General features: G+C 42.7%; 1 protein-coding gene across 5 annotated transcripts in view; it reads right to left on the bottom strand.

Moving 5' to 3' along the window:
• Positions 1–15052, bottom strand: part of SON (SON DNA and RNA binding protein) — a 31322-nt gene extending 16270 nt beyond the window's left edge. For 4 of the 5 annotated variants that reach the window (XM_082624575.1, XM_082624576.1, XM_082624577.1 and 1 more), the window contains exons 1-6: positions 14938–15052; positions 11685–11851; positions 3963–9902; positions 2471–2631; positions 396–542; positions 27–215 (exon numbers count right to left, since the gene is read on the bottom strand). In XM_082624575.1, coding sequence (XP_082480701.1) covers positions 27–215; positions 396–542; positions 2471–2631; positions 3963–9902; positions 11685–11851; positions 14938–15014 — 6681 coding nt within the window. In that variant the 5' untranslated portion in view covers positions 15015–15052. Of the gene's footprint in view, positions 1–26; positions 216–395; positions 543–679; positions 2245–2470; positions 2632–3962; positions 9903–11684; positions 11852–14937 lie in introns of those variants that run through there. The other variant, XM_082624579.1, reaches the window with a different exon arrangement.
• Positions 15053–15989: the final 937 nt, after the last annotated feature.

Raw genomic sequence — 15989 nt, 5'->3', positions numbered from 1 at the left:
AAATACATAATATTCCTGTTACTTACCTCAGAGGGCAAACTGCTGCTGAAAACATTATCATCATCTTTGTTTTCTTCGCCATTTTTCTCTACAGGAACCCATTCTCCATAAACACTATCTGCTTCTTTTTTCCGATGTTGAGATCCAGATGACACAGGGAATTCTTTTGTTAATGTTACCTGGCTTTTTGGTGGAGTTGGCTTTGCTGCAGCAATCTAAAAAATAATGTTTTTCTTAATTAAAACTCAATAGATGTTCAACATAATCCGAAAATGACTCTGTTCGTTATTTCTCACAGTATTTAACCTAAATTAAAAACTAAATTCCATTTGAATTTTACTTAAACAGTTCTACAAGTTGTGCTGTTTCACTAGTCTAGAAACACTAATACTCACATTCAGATTGAAAAAAATGGGTTTGGGTTCACTGAGTTTAAAAGGATGATGATAAAAAGGAGGTTCTTCTTCCTCTTCATCCGAAACATGAGGTTTATTCACTATTACATCATCATCTTCTTTACTCTGTGCAATCTGTTTGCATTTCTTAAAAAAGTAAAAACAAACAAAAGATAAACCTTACACTTTATGCAGAGTAACATGTAATTTCTTCAAAGAATCAAAACCACATAATATCAACTTTCAAAAGTAAAACAAGATTAATGATAGGTTACAGATACCTAACTTAGCTTACGGGTTACTATTTAAGCACACTCTAGCTGGTCAGTCAGTCAACAACATTTATTGAGCACCTACTATGTGCAGAGCACTGTACTGGGCACTGTCCAGGGAATACAAAAAACTAAAGTAAAAGACATGGTCCCTGCTCTCAAGGAGCTTACAATCTAGTTTCAATAGACGGAATACATACACATGAGATAACTGAGGAACGCTTTTACAGAGCAACACAATTAACAAGTGCAAACTGATATAATACAAACTGAGTACATAAGTGCTCAAAGAACAAAAGCTTAAGAGAGAACAGAATCAGGCAGAATCTGATAATCAAGGAATATTCCTCGCAGAGTTCTAAGCCGGATTTTCATAGTTAAGAACAAGGATTAGCAGGGAAAGGAAAAGAAAGTCACCCTAGTCAGGTAGTGGTAAAGAGGTGAGAAAAAACTTATTAGAAGGGACGGAGGGCTGAAGACAAGGCTAAAATATATAGGGAAACACTTAAGTGTTCACACGGTTTTGGATAAGGGGCTCGGATTTGACAAGCAAGCAACAGAAGCCTTCACTAGGTCCTTAAAGTTAAAAAAAAAAATTGTAATTCATATTGTAATAAATCTAAGTGAGGAGACAGATTAAGAAACTACATGATCCCCAAATGTATGGCTAAATAAAATCTCAAACACTTGCAACTGGGTTAGATGATAGCATGTCTTTCCATAAATGTTTTGTAGGTTGAGTCTCTAAAGGAACAGAACTCAAGAATGGAATATAAGGCATGAAGGGGAGGGTGCAATTGATGAGGTCTGACACATAAAGCAAAGCCAATTCCGCCTTGAGAAGCAAAGGAACCGACTCCATTACCTGGCTTTATAAAAAGGTCAGAGTAAATCTGGGTGGACATGTCTCTATACTAGCAGTAGAATCTGTCATATCCCTTATCAATTGAAAATATTTTAATAGGATAAAAAGCTCATTTAGCCAAAAACACAGAATATACCAAGCTTGTAACCAAGGGGAACAGAATATATTGACAGTGGCAGGCTGGCATAAGGCTAGCCAATAACAAGTTTCAATATCTGAAACAATGTGGTATTTCTGGATCCTAGCAGCAATTATTTCAGCGTCCTCCAAAAAAAAACAAATTTTAATAAAATAAAGCCAAAAGACAAAAAAAAAAAAAGCCTCAATTGAAAAGATCAAATTCTTAAAAACAAAAATAAGTGTGTTTAAAATATATATGTTACTGCCAAAACCCGAACCGCAGGAAGAACTGATAATGGCCGGCCATTATCACCAATGGCTGGTACCAAACAGCCAAAACCCGAAATGTTGATGCGAAAGAAGTTCCTTTCAGGCAATGGCCAGCTATTCTCATTAATTTCCAAGCTCCGGTGGCAAAAGATCATTTCTGAAGATTGTCTGTGTCTTTGCGTATATGCAGTACACTCGTGGCGATCAGTGAACACGTCGTGAATGGAAACGAAACTGTAGGCGAGCTTCTGCGTGTTGCTCACTCAACACCTCCTCCATTCAAACGAACCGTCCCACTCCTCAGTCAGTTTGGCTTCTAAAACTGGAAAGCAAAAGTAATGGGAAGTAACTTTTAGCCTGCGGAGCTTAGCCATCCCGGATAATGGCCTGCTAAATAGAGCTTCTGCCGCTGCCACGTCTGTATTTCGGGTTTTGGCCACTCGGTGCCAGCCATTATCAGTTCAGCCCACAATTCGGGTTTTGGCACGCTCCAGAGTCAACATCACTGGAATAATCCATTTAAGAATGACAAATTCTGTCTAGCTTACCTCAGTTAGTTCTTCTATAGTAGCTCCTCCTGATTTTTTAGCAACTTTCTCTTCTATTGAAGGTGGAGGTGCAGGCTTTAGGTTTGGCGGTAAAGGAACACCAGCCTTAGCACACATGGCAGCTGCATTAGCTTTGGCTATTTCAAGTAACTGAGCCTTATCTGCAAGAGGAAAATATAAGAAGCAGTTTTCCTAAAAGGCTGTACATTTTGTATTATCTAATGTTTCGTATGCTAACAAAATTAAAGGCATCAATTTTCTGCCCTAGCTTACGGCTGTGATGAAATCACTCTTTGGCTCAAAGTTTTAAAACAAATGCCCCATATTTAAAAAAGAATTAAGTCCACATTTAGCTTACCATTCAAACACTATACAAAATAGCTAGACTACACAACTGTAATGATCACTCTGCCACACACATTAGGACACACACCTGCCAAAGCCTACTTTATTCTCCACAACTATCATGCCCTTAAATTACTTTCCTTCTAATCTCGGACAATATTTTAAATCACTCTTTGAGCCCAAGTTCAAAACTGCCACCTCTTCAAAGTAACAAGTCTTAAGTCAGAATTTAACATTCCTCTCCACCGTGCTCCCAAAGTACCTAATCTATACCAGTAATTACAGCAATCATCACATTCTACTCTTGTTGGCAGTTTTACTATTTGGTAAAAGAGACATGTATACATTTTATCTGTGTCTCTTGTACTAACTTGTAATCACTCCAGGAATTATATACTGTTCCTCTGCTTTGAATAAAAAGAGAACTCAGAAACATTTGTTAAACTGAATGCATTCTCCCTTAGGGTTCTGTTAAGATCTTTTTCTTTAGACAACTCTGACCTGGAAATGTCCAATCCACTGGGATAATGATAAGTTATCCATTATTATTACAGGTAGTCACGCATGATCCGTCAAGTTTTAATCACCTCTGCACACTTTTTAAAATTAGAAGAAATTACAACACTTCATCTGTTAAAAGGCAGACTGAAATCACTTTAACTCCCCATATACAAAATTCCCTACTCACTTCCATCACCCATTATACCAATCAGAGTTATTTTCACAAACATTTAACAGTACTGTATTGCCAGTTTAAGACATGTAACTTATTAAAAAAGAAACATTTGATTTTAGGCTTATCTGCAAAAATTTATGTAGGAATAAATACAATAACAACCTGAGCAGATACTAGCCTTGTCTTTAACTGGACTTCTACTTGCCATTTTTAGTTATGGAATATGGTTAAAGGAAAAAGAAAGCATTCAAGTATGGAAATACCTTGGCTCTAATTTACTCCAAAGCAGATCATGTAAACACTAATTACAAATGTACTTATTCCTACCTTTTCTAAACAGAAGCTAACTACAAAAATTTAAAGATAAAAATATTTATCCTAAACCAATAACCCCAAATATTCCATTTGACTCACAGAAAACACTCAGCTTTAAATCATTCTCTAATACCATTAAATTTTTAAATGACTCACTCAGATCTGTCAGACGTTTAGGTGATCTGCCTCTTTCAGAAGACCTGGATCGCTTACGGCGGATGGGAGACCTGCTAAACCTTCTTCTCAAGGGCGTTCGTGATCGCCTTAATCTGACTGGTGATATACTGAAGCTTCGTCTTCTTACCACAGATCTTGATCTTCTCCGACGGCTTGGGGTGCGGCTGCGACGGCTCGGGGTGCGGCTCCGTCGGCTCGGGGTGCGGCTCCTTCGGCTCGGGGTGCGACTCCTTCGGCTGGGGGTGCGACTCCTTCGGCTGGGGGTGCGGCTTCTTCGGCTCGGGGAGATGCTAAAGCTCCTTCTTCCCCCAGATCTAGATCTTCGCCGACGACTCGGAGTGTGACTCCGGCTCCGACGGCTTGGAGTGCGACTCCGAGCTCTACCTGTTTTCCGGTTATCCCTGGAGCTTGATCTTTTTCTTTTTCTTTCCCTGGACTTGGATCTGTGCTTTGGAGATCTTTTGCGCTTCTCTTTTGATACAGATCGCCTTCCTCTAGACTTTGATCTTGACCTGCTGCTCCTCCTTCTGCGTCTTGATCGTGACCGTGAACGTGTTTGAGAGCGATGAGACTTGGACTTAGATGATCTCTTCCTTGCCCTAGAACGAGATTCACTGGTGCGCTTTCGCGATTTGTGTTCAGAAGACTTGGAACGCTTACTTCGGGATCTTAACGAAGAGTCCCTTTTCTTCTCTTTCTCACCTTTGTCACGGTTCTTATTTTTCTTGCTTTTTTCATGTGTGTCCTTAACTTTTACAAAAATTTCGTAATCATCTTTTTCCTCTGAAGACGACTCTGAAGCTCTTTCTGGTATACTAATTACAACTGGACTGGCAGCAGATTTATCCCGTTCAACTTCACTTGCAAGCAAAGGTCCTTCAATACCAGCTCTAAGGCTTGTAAGACGTTCCATGTCCTTAGGAAGTAATGGTCTCACTAAATCAGCTTCATTAATATCATCAATGTTGGCAGAAAATCCTGAATCAGACAGTATCTCTTTAGTAGGGAGAGGTACTTCTTTATCTTCTCCACTACTTTCTTTAGGACTGAGAGCCACTGCTAATGTCTGGTCACTCTCCTGTATAGGTAATGATCCTTCTGCATCCTTAGTGACAAAGTTATTATTAGATGGTATATCAGGATGAATATCTTTAGCAGGTAAAGGTCCCTCTATGTCAGCTTCACTACCACCACTGGGGCTGGTGGAAATTACCATGTCATGTTCAGTATCTTGAGTAGTTAACGATACTTCAACATCATATTTACTAACTGAACTGAAAGCAGATGCTGTGGCAAATTCAAGACCCTTACCAGTTCCCACTGCGTCAGGTGCAAGAGCAAGGGGACCAGTAGAAGACAGAGTCCCTCCTACATCAGTTTCACTAACACTAGGACAGGTATCCAATACTGTGCATTGTTTAGTCTCATTGGTGGGCAACATTTTCTCTTCGCCAGTTTCACCAACAGCACCAGTGCTGGCAGCAGACACTGTGTTATGCTCCATCTCTTTAGTAAGTAAGTGGTTATTTATATTAAGGTCTATATTCACACCCTTTTCAGTTTCGTAAGAGTCATTCTTCAGGTGTCCTTCAGCATGTGGCTCTTCATCTGAATGCATGGGAATCTCCTGCATGCCAATCTCTGGAGCAAGATTTTGATCGCCAGATAGTAAATTCATTCCTTTTATAATGTTAGACTCCAGTATTATTGGTGTAGACTCTAAAACCATCTCAGTTGGTATTACTTGAGTCTGCTCTGAGAGAGTGACAGGAGGCTCTGAAATTGTCACAGTGGATTCTTGGGCACAAATAGATGGTTCTGAAACAATCACGTTAGGTTGAAGGACTGACACCGCTGGTTCCAGGACAGGCACAGAAGGCTCCAGGGCAGAAACAACTGGCACAGGAACAGTAATGTGCTCTGGCTCAGACAAGGCCAGGGGCTCCGGAACAGCCTCAGCCAGTGGCTCCGGGACAGCCTCAGCCAGTGGGTCCTGGACAGCCATAGCCGCTGGGTCTGGCACAGTCTCAGCCTGTGGCTCTGGAACAGCCATGGCTGGTGGCTCTGAGACAGTTCCAGCTGGTGGCTCCGGGACAGCCACAGCTGGTAGCTCTGAGACAGCCATGGCTGGCAGATCCACAGTGCTCTGTGATGGCTCTGGAATAGGCACTGCTGCCTCCAGCAGTGACATAGATACCTCTGAGGCAACATGTCCTGAAGCCCTCATGGAATGAAAAGTTTCTGCCGCCTCTGACATAACAGAAGGCCCTGATGTTAACACAGTCGGTTCACCTGATGTTGTGGGAGTCTCGGACACCATGTAAGTCACTGGTCTTTCTGGAACAATTTCATGCTCTTCTGCTACAGCAGCAGACTCTACAGGTGTTGACGTGACCAAAGACTCTGGCTCCAGTGGTGGTTCTGGAACAGTCATAGAAGCCTCTGATGCTAACATTGAAGGCTCTGATGCTGACGTTGAATAATTAGCAAGCATTGCCGAAGGCTCTGAAATCTCACTTTGACTCACAGGAGGTTCAGGCAGCGACACAGACTCTTCAGGAGGTAATGCTGGCACCTCAGTAGGCCAAGTATTTTCAGCTGTTAATGCTGACTGCTCAGTGGGTAATGCTGGACCCTCTGGTGGTTCCTCAGGAGGCAATGGCGGTGTCATTGGTGGCTCTTCAGGTGGCAATGGTGGCATTGTTGGAGGCTCTTCAGGAGGCAAAGGTGGCACCATATATGCCTCCGTATATGTATCAGTATAAGAATCGGTGTAAGAATCAGCTGCCATAGACATCATTGAACGATCAGCAGTATAAGATGACATCATAGAGCGATCAGCTGCAGAGTACGATGACATCATAGACCGGTCAGCAGCAGAGTATGACGACATCATAGACCGGTCAGCACCCATGGACATCATAGATCGGTCAGCCATCGGGGACATCATGGAGCGCTCGTAAGCTGACATCATAGAGCGTTCATAAGCTGACATCATAGAGCGCTCAGCCATAGGGGACATCATAGAGCGCTCATAAGCTGACATCATAGAGCGCTCATAGGCTGACATCATAGAGCGTTCAGCCATAGGGGACATCATAGACCGCTCATAAGACATCATAGAGCGTTCGTAAGATGACATCATGGAACGTTCTGCAGCATAGGACATCATCATAGAACGTCTAGATGCTAACATCAGGGGTCTAGGTGCTAACCTATATGGCCTGGGAGCTATCCTATAGGACCTGGGTGCTATCCTATAGGGTCTAGGTGACATCCTATAGGGATCAGGAGTTAGTCTGTAGGGATCATGGCCTAATCTATAGGGGTCTTGCCCTAACCTGTAGGCATCATGACCTAGCCTATAAGGGTCATGACCTAACCTATAGGGATCTTGAGCTAACCTGTAAGGATCCTGAGCTAACCTGTATGGATCAGGAGATTTTGAACCCAACATAGCAGAATCTTGGGTACTAGACGCTAACATCTGAGCATCCATGGTACCAGACGCTAACATCTGCGCATCCATGGTGCCGGAAGCTAACATCTGAGAGTCCATAGTGCCAGATGCTAACATCTGGGAATCCATAGAGCTAGTGGCTAACATCTGGGAGTCCATGGAGCTGGTTGCTAACATCTGGGAGTCCATGGTGCTGGTTGCTAACATCTGGGAGTCCATGGAGCTGGTTGCTAACATCTGGGAGTCCATGGAGCTGGTTGCTAACATCTGGGAGTCCATGGAGCTGGTTGCTAACATCTGGGAGTCCATGGAGCTGGTTGCTAACATCTGGGAGTCCATGGAGCTGGTTGCTAACATCTGGGAGTCCATGGAGCTGCTTGCTAACATCTGGGAGTCCATGGAGCTGCTTGCTAACATCTGGGAGTCCATGGTGCTAGAGGCTAACATCTGGGAGTCCATGGTGTTGGACGCTAGCATCTGGGAGTCCATGGTGTTGGACGCTAGCATTTGGGAGTCCATGGTGTTGGATGCTAACATATGGGTCTCCATGGTGTTAGAAGCTAACATATGGGATTCTTGGGCCATCAAGGGATCCACTCCTACTGTTACAGAAGTCTCCCCCACTAATGTAGTAGGCAGCTCCTGTGCTACCGTATTATAGGACTCCAGCGCTGTCGTCGAGGGCACCTCCAGGGACTGCGACACGGTCATCGTTGACAGCTCCGTTGTTGTCACCACGGACTGAACAGAGATCTCCAGCGCCACAGTTGCCACAGGCTGCCCAGGCAACTCTGGCGCCCCAGGCTGCCCTGGCAACTCCAGCACCCCTGTTGCCAAAGGCTGCCCCAAAAGCTCCAGTGCTCCAGCTGCCCCAGACTGCCCCGAGAACTCCAGTGCCCCAGCTGCCATGAGCTGCCCAGGCAACTCCAGTGCCCCAGTTGCCACAGGCTGCCCCGACAACTCCAGTGCCCTAGTTGCCGAAGGCAGCCCTGGCAACTCTGGCACCCCAGTCACCGAAGACTGCCCTGGCAACTCCAGCGCTGTCGTTGCCACTGGCTGTCCTGGCAACTCCAGCACCATTGCTGCCTCAGGCTGCCCCAGCAACCCTGTTGCCGTCGTCACCTCAGGCTGCCCAGGATGTTCCACCGCTGTCATCCCCACAGGCTGCTCCAACTCTGTCGTCGTCACAGGTTGTTCGGTCAACTCCATTGCTACTGTAACCACAGGCTGCCCTGGCAGCTCTACTGCTGCTGTCACCACAGGCAGCCCTGGCAACTCCTGTGCCATCACAGGTGGCTCCGGCACCTCCTGTGGTGGCTCCAACCCCACGGATGGTGCTGGAAGCCCTGGCAATTCCTGCGACAACTGTGGCACTGACGTCACAGAGGGCCCCGGCAACTCAGGCACTGCTGTCGCAGGGGGCCCTAGCAACTCAGGCACTGGGGTAGAAAGGGGCCCTGGCAACTCTGGCACCGGGGTAGCAGAGGGCCCAGGTAACTCCCGCACTGGAGTCACAGGGGGCCCCTGCAACTCCAGCATGGAAGTCGCAGGTGGCCCCGGCAACTCCATCGCTGAGGCCACCGACGACTCCTGCAGCTCCAACGCTGTGGTCTTGGGCAGCTCCAGCATCTCCTGCGGTCTTGTCATGGATGAATCTGCAATCTCCGATGGTACTTCTACAGGCTGCTCTGGCAATCTCAGCGCTTCAGTTGCCGATGACTCTGGAAAATCCATTGTCGTCGATGTGCTTGGCTCAGGGTGCACCTCAGCAGGTGTCTCTGATGACACGAGGGTTCCTGACGGCTCTAGCCCTTTTGCTACCGGAGGCTCTAACAGCATGACCTTCGACGGCTCTGGAGGTGTGCTCTCCAAAGACTTCAGCAGAGGCTTCATCGGACACTCCACTGACCCCGTTGCGACCGGCTCAGATGGCTGCAGCACTACCGCTGGAGGAGGCACTGCTGCTGCGAAGGAACCCAGAATCTTTGCCGTGGACGGTTCCAGCACTACTGCTACAGCCTGCTCTGGCTGCACTGAGACTACTGATGTAGATGCAACTGACAGTTCTGCAGTTTTTGTAGCTGGCTTCAGAATTTCTAAGGTGTGTGGCTCTAATACCTCCACTGATACTACAGGAGGTTCTAGCCCAAGTGCAGGAGGCTCACTGGTATCAGACAGGCCGAACACTCCTACAGGATGCTCCAGTGCCATTTCTGAAGGTTCAGAATCAAACTTCAAAAAGGAATCTGATTCTACATCTACGTTCCCATCATGGTGTGATTTAGGCTTTGATTCAGATTCTTCTGGCTGTCTTTTATACTTTTTTTCCTTTTCTTTCTTCTTTTTCTTCTTTTTATTTTTGTGCTTTTTATGTTTCTTTGACTTTTTGGTAGGTATTTCATCAGTAGGATCTGTTTGTACAGACACACATCTACTTTTTCTGGAAGCCTCCTTCAAGTCTGAAATTTAGGAAAATTAATTTTGTCAAATATCCCCCAAAATAGATTTAGATAAATCGTATAAACCAAAACTTACATTCCATGTTAAGATACCATAACACTTCTTGTTAAATAAAAGGTGACTAAATAAACTATTTGCCATAAACCAGTTACCTGAACACTGACACTTTTCCAATACTTCTTTTACAACTGAAGCCTCAGTTAAAAATAACTTCTTAATTTACTACAAAAACTCTTAGAATTACATTAAGGTGTGTTTTTACTAAGTTCATTTAAAACAATTACTTTCTCCAGCTCTCACTATACAGCAAATTACTTTTAAACTACAGTTACGATCAATATCTTTCATATTATTAACTATTAGAATTCCCACAGAAACATACATTAAAAAACTTCTGTGATTATTTTATAACCCTTCTTTATACAGGAAGCAACATGGCACTGGCTCTGGAACACACTGTCTGCTTTTGGATACTCAATCAATTCACCACTCACTAAATGAATAGACGTGGCCAAACCACTGACACTCTGTCTTCCAGGGTTAGAGGACGAACTCAGTTAAAACATACAAAGTACACTGAATAATGCCCGGCACCAAGTAAGCCCTCAGCAAATGCTAGAGATTGCTTTTATAGTATAAGGTCTGAACAACAAATGTAAAATATGGAACCTGAATTTTCACCCATGTTGCATTCTAATAAAAATAACATCTCTTCCCCCCAATACTCTTCAAAATTACTAAGAAGTAATTTTTTTAATGTTTCTACTTTAAAACTGATAATAAAGCCATTTGGAGAAGGAAAATCGTACAGCCCTTAACATGAAACTTAAGAACATTTCAATTTGCATATCTCAAAGAAAAAGTGGTTTATAATCCACTTTGCAACCAGATGAGATTTACTCTAATGCCAATATCATATTAGATAAACCTTAGTGATCTTAGTTGATCAGAAATCCAGGTCATCAATATTATGGAAAAAGCAAATCAACACATGACAAGACCTCTTCCAAAGAAAAATTAATCATTCTCCATTAATTGTTTATTATGTACCAAATGTTAGTTAGCTACATTATACTTCAAGAAAAAGTTGCTAGAGCCATGAATCTAAGCAAGGCTACAGTCTATGCTATTTTTTTTAACCATACTCTATACTAAAAATAAATAAATAAATAAAAAACAGAACGCATACCATGGCCCCCCATTTCCAAAACTAAACAATATTGTTATTTTTGTGGTTGATTGTAAATCCTTCATTTCTAAGCATCAATTATTTAATCAATTCCCCAAATGCTAAATATCCAGCAATGATTCCTCTCCATTCATTGCACCTTTAAGAGGAGTAGACACAAAATCAAGATAATCTCTAATCTTGAGCTTTAAAATAAAACCTTCCAGGGTTTTAGAATCATTACAGATATGGTCCGGACTCCTGTACCTTCCAAAACTGCCATTTATACAACTTTTCAATGAAAACCCACATTCAAAATCCTGGCACTGAGGCACTATAAGACTAAACCAAACAAAGATAGTTATATTCCACCAGCAAAGTAAACAAATGCATCGATGCTCATGTTCTAGTACAATTGTATTTTCAAAAAAATACTTAAACAAGAAAGTCTTCAGTAATCAATTAAACTAAAAATTAAACTTATTCAAGTTTTAAATCTAATGAACATCTTAAATACCCTGCAATCAAGAAATATTACTGTTAACTATTAAAAAAAAATCTTCACGTTTTCAAGACAGCTGATTATCAAGACAGCTGATTATCTCCAACTTACCTGGCTTATATCGTAGTTCTGTATCTAAGACCCCAGAAAGTACTTCCTCTATCTTCTGAACTATTTCTTCATTTGGTAGGCTCCTGGCAGAAGCAGCTGCATCACCTGGCTGGTTTCCTTCAATAGGTGTATTTGTTTCACCATTGAGCTGGCCTTCACTCCTTCCACTTCACAAGAAAAGTTACCAAAATTCATTAATATTTTTATCATGCCATATAATAAATTAATATTTGTAACTCAACTGATTAAAACAATCTTATTTGTACACTTCACCATTTTGTATTTATTCTGGATGCTATTCCTCATCAACAGTGCTTCCTTAACACTATCTACTTACAGTTGGTACATTTTTATTTTCACACGATTAAAGTTTTCAGAACTGTGAAAGTTAAGAAAAAGTCTTTCAAACAGGTTTCTAAGCTCACCTTTTTTTTTTTTTTAACAAAATACTCCCCAACCAGCATATTTATCTCAGGGGAGGAAAATTATTATTAAGATCACAATCACAAAACCAAAGAAAAATACATGACCTAACATTATGGTAGAAGCTATAGCCACAGTAAAGCCACACTTGTGCATGGATCACAATCACCATCAGCAGTATCAAGGAACACAACTTTAGCCACCGACACATTAAGTCAAAAGGGTAACTTGTAGCACTGGATCAGGTTTAGATTGATCAGACTTGCTGAAATGCCATAATGTTGAAAAGGAAAAATACATTTATATAATTTTCACCCAGTTATCAAAAATCATGTAAAACAACTCATTTATATTAACAGTAAATGAATCATTTAACATTTTCAATTCACAGGGTCAGAAAAATCTTAACAGAAAAACATATCATTTACTTAGTCATTTGTACTATTTTGTGTAAATTTAAAAAATTGTTTTGAAAAATACTTTAAACAGCACGTTTGACTTAATTTAACTTAAATTTTAGGTAGAAAAATGGGTCGACAATTATGCTCCACTACCTGATAAAAGTCTGAATGGTCAAAAAACAAAAAAACTCAGTAGTTAACCAAGTGTTATTAAAGAACATTTGGTTTTCTACTTCTAATACAACTAATCATACAATAGCAATAGCAATATTTAACGTTTATTAACTATTAATTAGGGTTACACGGTTCTACATTTTTAAACTCATTTATCCTAACAAAACTCTAAGATCAGCACTATTGTTCTGATTATTTAAATGAGGAAAATGAGGCACAGAGAAGACAAAAAAACCTAGCTGAACGTCATACATCTAATTAAGAGGTAAAGCTGGTACTCAAAACCAGAGTTCATACTCAACCATCTATATATAATAACTTAAGCTGTCTATAAGTCAGTCCTCTCACCCAAACCCATATTCATAAAATTAAATGAGGAAAAAAAGGAACTATAGTTCATCGAAATGGCAAATAATCAAAAACTTGTTTTGATACTGACAATACATAGCATAGTATTTGAAAAGAAGCTGAATAATCCCCTAGTAATAAACTGCTTTATCTAATATTCTTTTTAAACTTTTTTCCTGGAGCTCTTTTACATTTTTCCTAAGCACTTACACAGTGCGTACCTTACTAAAAAGGCCACGGATTTAAAAATCAGAAAAGTAGGGCTAAAAAAAAACCCCTGTCAGTCTATAACAAAGTAATCATCTTAAACCTGTGAGGATGCTTACTGAACTGCTGAAAAGGGGTGGAAATTTCAAAGCACCTAAATTATGCATCAATACAATCCTACAACAGAATTCTATGGAGCCATGAAAAATGTTTCAAAGACTACTGAGACTGATAAAACACAAACGTGTTCACAATATATAGGTGAAAAAAACAACCAACACAAAACAAGATGAACACACTTCACAAAACATGTGCATCTGTATGCACAAGAAAAAAATGAAAGAACAAAGATCAATAACCATGTGGTGTTTTAAATTTTTCTTTCCTCTATTTTTTCTAAACTTTCCACAACAATAACACTAATACAAAAAATTAATTTTAAAAGGTATAGAAAAAAGACATTACAACCAGCAAACACAACTACTTAATATATGCAACTATTAAAAAGTTTTCAAGAAAATTATATTCTTCACTCAGGTCGTTTCTCATCATCCTAAAAATAACCAGCATATAACAAAATTTTAAAAAGCAACTAAATCAATGAGAGGATCTATTTCCCAATGAAAAAACAATATATCCTGGAAAAATATTACAGCAATACTGTATCACTGCCCCAATAACCTTATGTTAATTTGAGCGCTCAGTTTACAAATGCATTTTCGGCTTATTTTCAAATTCACGTTACATCTGGTTCTTGCTCTCAACTTTTAAAATACAACCAGCAATACGTTTGAACTCGGAACAAATATTTACGTTATACAAAGCAAAAAGGCAACCACTGAATAACAACATGACCCACGCGATTTTCGTTTCCGAGTAAGCAAGTATTTCTTTGAAAATCTCTTCCCATTCAAATTGTGGGGAAGCAAGGGTAAACCAGTAGCAATGACAAAAGTAGCGTGTTGGTCAAATATGTCAATTGGGTCAGGGACGACAAAAATATTTAGAGCTACACATGAAGTCCACTTTCCGCTTGCTAAATTAAAAAAATTACCACTAATGCAAAGTACACTTCCATCCTCACCTCGAATATTCTGTCAAAGTAGCTAACATTAATTTGAGCTGTTTTAATTTAAATTTCCAATCTATTAAACTACTCGAATGCTACCTGGTGGAAGCCCCAGTAGGACCCAAATAATCTAATTAAAGGATCCCGACCCCCAAATGGTCTGAAGCTTGCAATAATAAAGCGGATTTAAGATTACCCAAGAAACGGCCGTTAGACCCCTTTCCGGTCAAAGACACCGGCCGGCGAAATCCGCGGCGGCAGAGAGGGGGAGGGGAAGCGCCGCGGCGGCGGAGGAGCCGAGGAAGGAACTAGGCCCGTCCCTGGTGGACAACCAGGCCTACAGTAGATAAATGGTAGGGGATGACCAAACGGGGGAGAAGCCTGAACATCCTAACTCGGTTCTAGAAAAGGGAGCCTGGGATTACCTCGGAAAGGGCGAAGTTCCTCGCTGGGAAGGGAGGGAGCGGACGGGGGTGGGGGTGGGGGGGCCGGAAAATGGATCCCAGGCCCAGGCGGGGCTGTAGCCGGGCCTGAGACGAAGAACGACAGCGTCCCTGAAGAAAGGTGCCATGGACAGCTACGTGAGGCCCTATCGGTCCCTTGGGAGCAGAAGAGTCTGGGAAGCGTTTACCTTGAAAGCTCCTGTTGAATTTCCCGGAATTTACTGACCACGAAAGACCTAAAAATCTGCTCGATGTTGGTCGCCATGGCGTCCGCTCCGTTCTCTCAACTCCTCCTCACTAGTCCTCCAGGCTCCCAGCATGCCTCGGGAGGAGGCGCAACGGCCAATTCCGTCTCTTGCCGTCCTGATTGGCTCCTGTGGGAGCGCCCAGTCCGGCACGCTCCGCCTCTGAACCAATCAGTGAGCACGGCCCCGCTCTCCTCCGCTGTTTCTGAGCGTCTGGGGTAGAGCTGCTGACGTTTGCGCCGCGCACGATTATGTCCGCCATGTTAGTGACTGACGCAGGCGCCATTACAGGAGAAGTCTCTCTAGAGGCGAATGTCAGTTTAAGTTGTCAGTCTTCGACAGTGTTTGGGGGCTTTAAGAGGTTTATTTTGGTCACTAAACACCCTAGATTAAATTCCGTGAGGAAAGGGAGCAAGGAGGGCAACATGGTGTTTGACCAGGGCCTCCAGCGTTCCCGGATGGCACCGAGTTTCGGCAGGGAGATCCATCCGGGAAAGCATTAATCAGCGCTTGCCCCCATACGAAGAACACGTTTTTACCGCCATCTGCCTCCCGTGACATCCTATAATTGGCCTCGGCTATTTTTTTCGTTTTAGCATTAGGCCAGAGGTCCTGAACCACGTGTGTTCAAACCTTGGTGCATTCTAATCTCGTCAGGAGCCAGGCGTGTCACGAGACTTTTGCACGGTAGCTGGTCAGTCGTGACTCGTGAGCAACACACAATTAGCTGAACATGGGTTAAGCATTTTGGTGCTCCCCCTCCTCAGAGCTCAGGAGGCTCTGGAAGAAGCGAAGAGTCGTTACGTGGCACCTGACACTACAGTGTTACATTGTAAACTCGCTAGGGCTTGGGAGCTTTGCTCTGGGGGAGTTTCAGGCCGCGCCCGAGACCCGGAGGGAATCACTCTTGATTACCTCGCGGTGAGGCCCACTGGCCGCACCGACCAATGGGGAAGCGAAGCCAGCCGGGGGCGGGGCGGGGGGCGTGCGCGCCG

The sequence above is a fragment of the Mesoplodon mirus genome, assembly GCF_964341445.2.
Source record: "Mesoplodon mirus genome assembly, chromosome: 6".
NCBI classification, from domain to species: domain Eukaryota; kingdom Metazoa; phylum Chordata; class Mammalia; order Artiodactyla; family Ziphiidae; genus Mesoplodon; species Mesoplodon mirus.
This window is presented reverse-complemented; position numbering and strand designations above follow the sequence as displayed.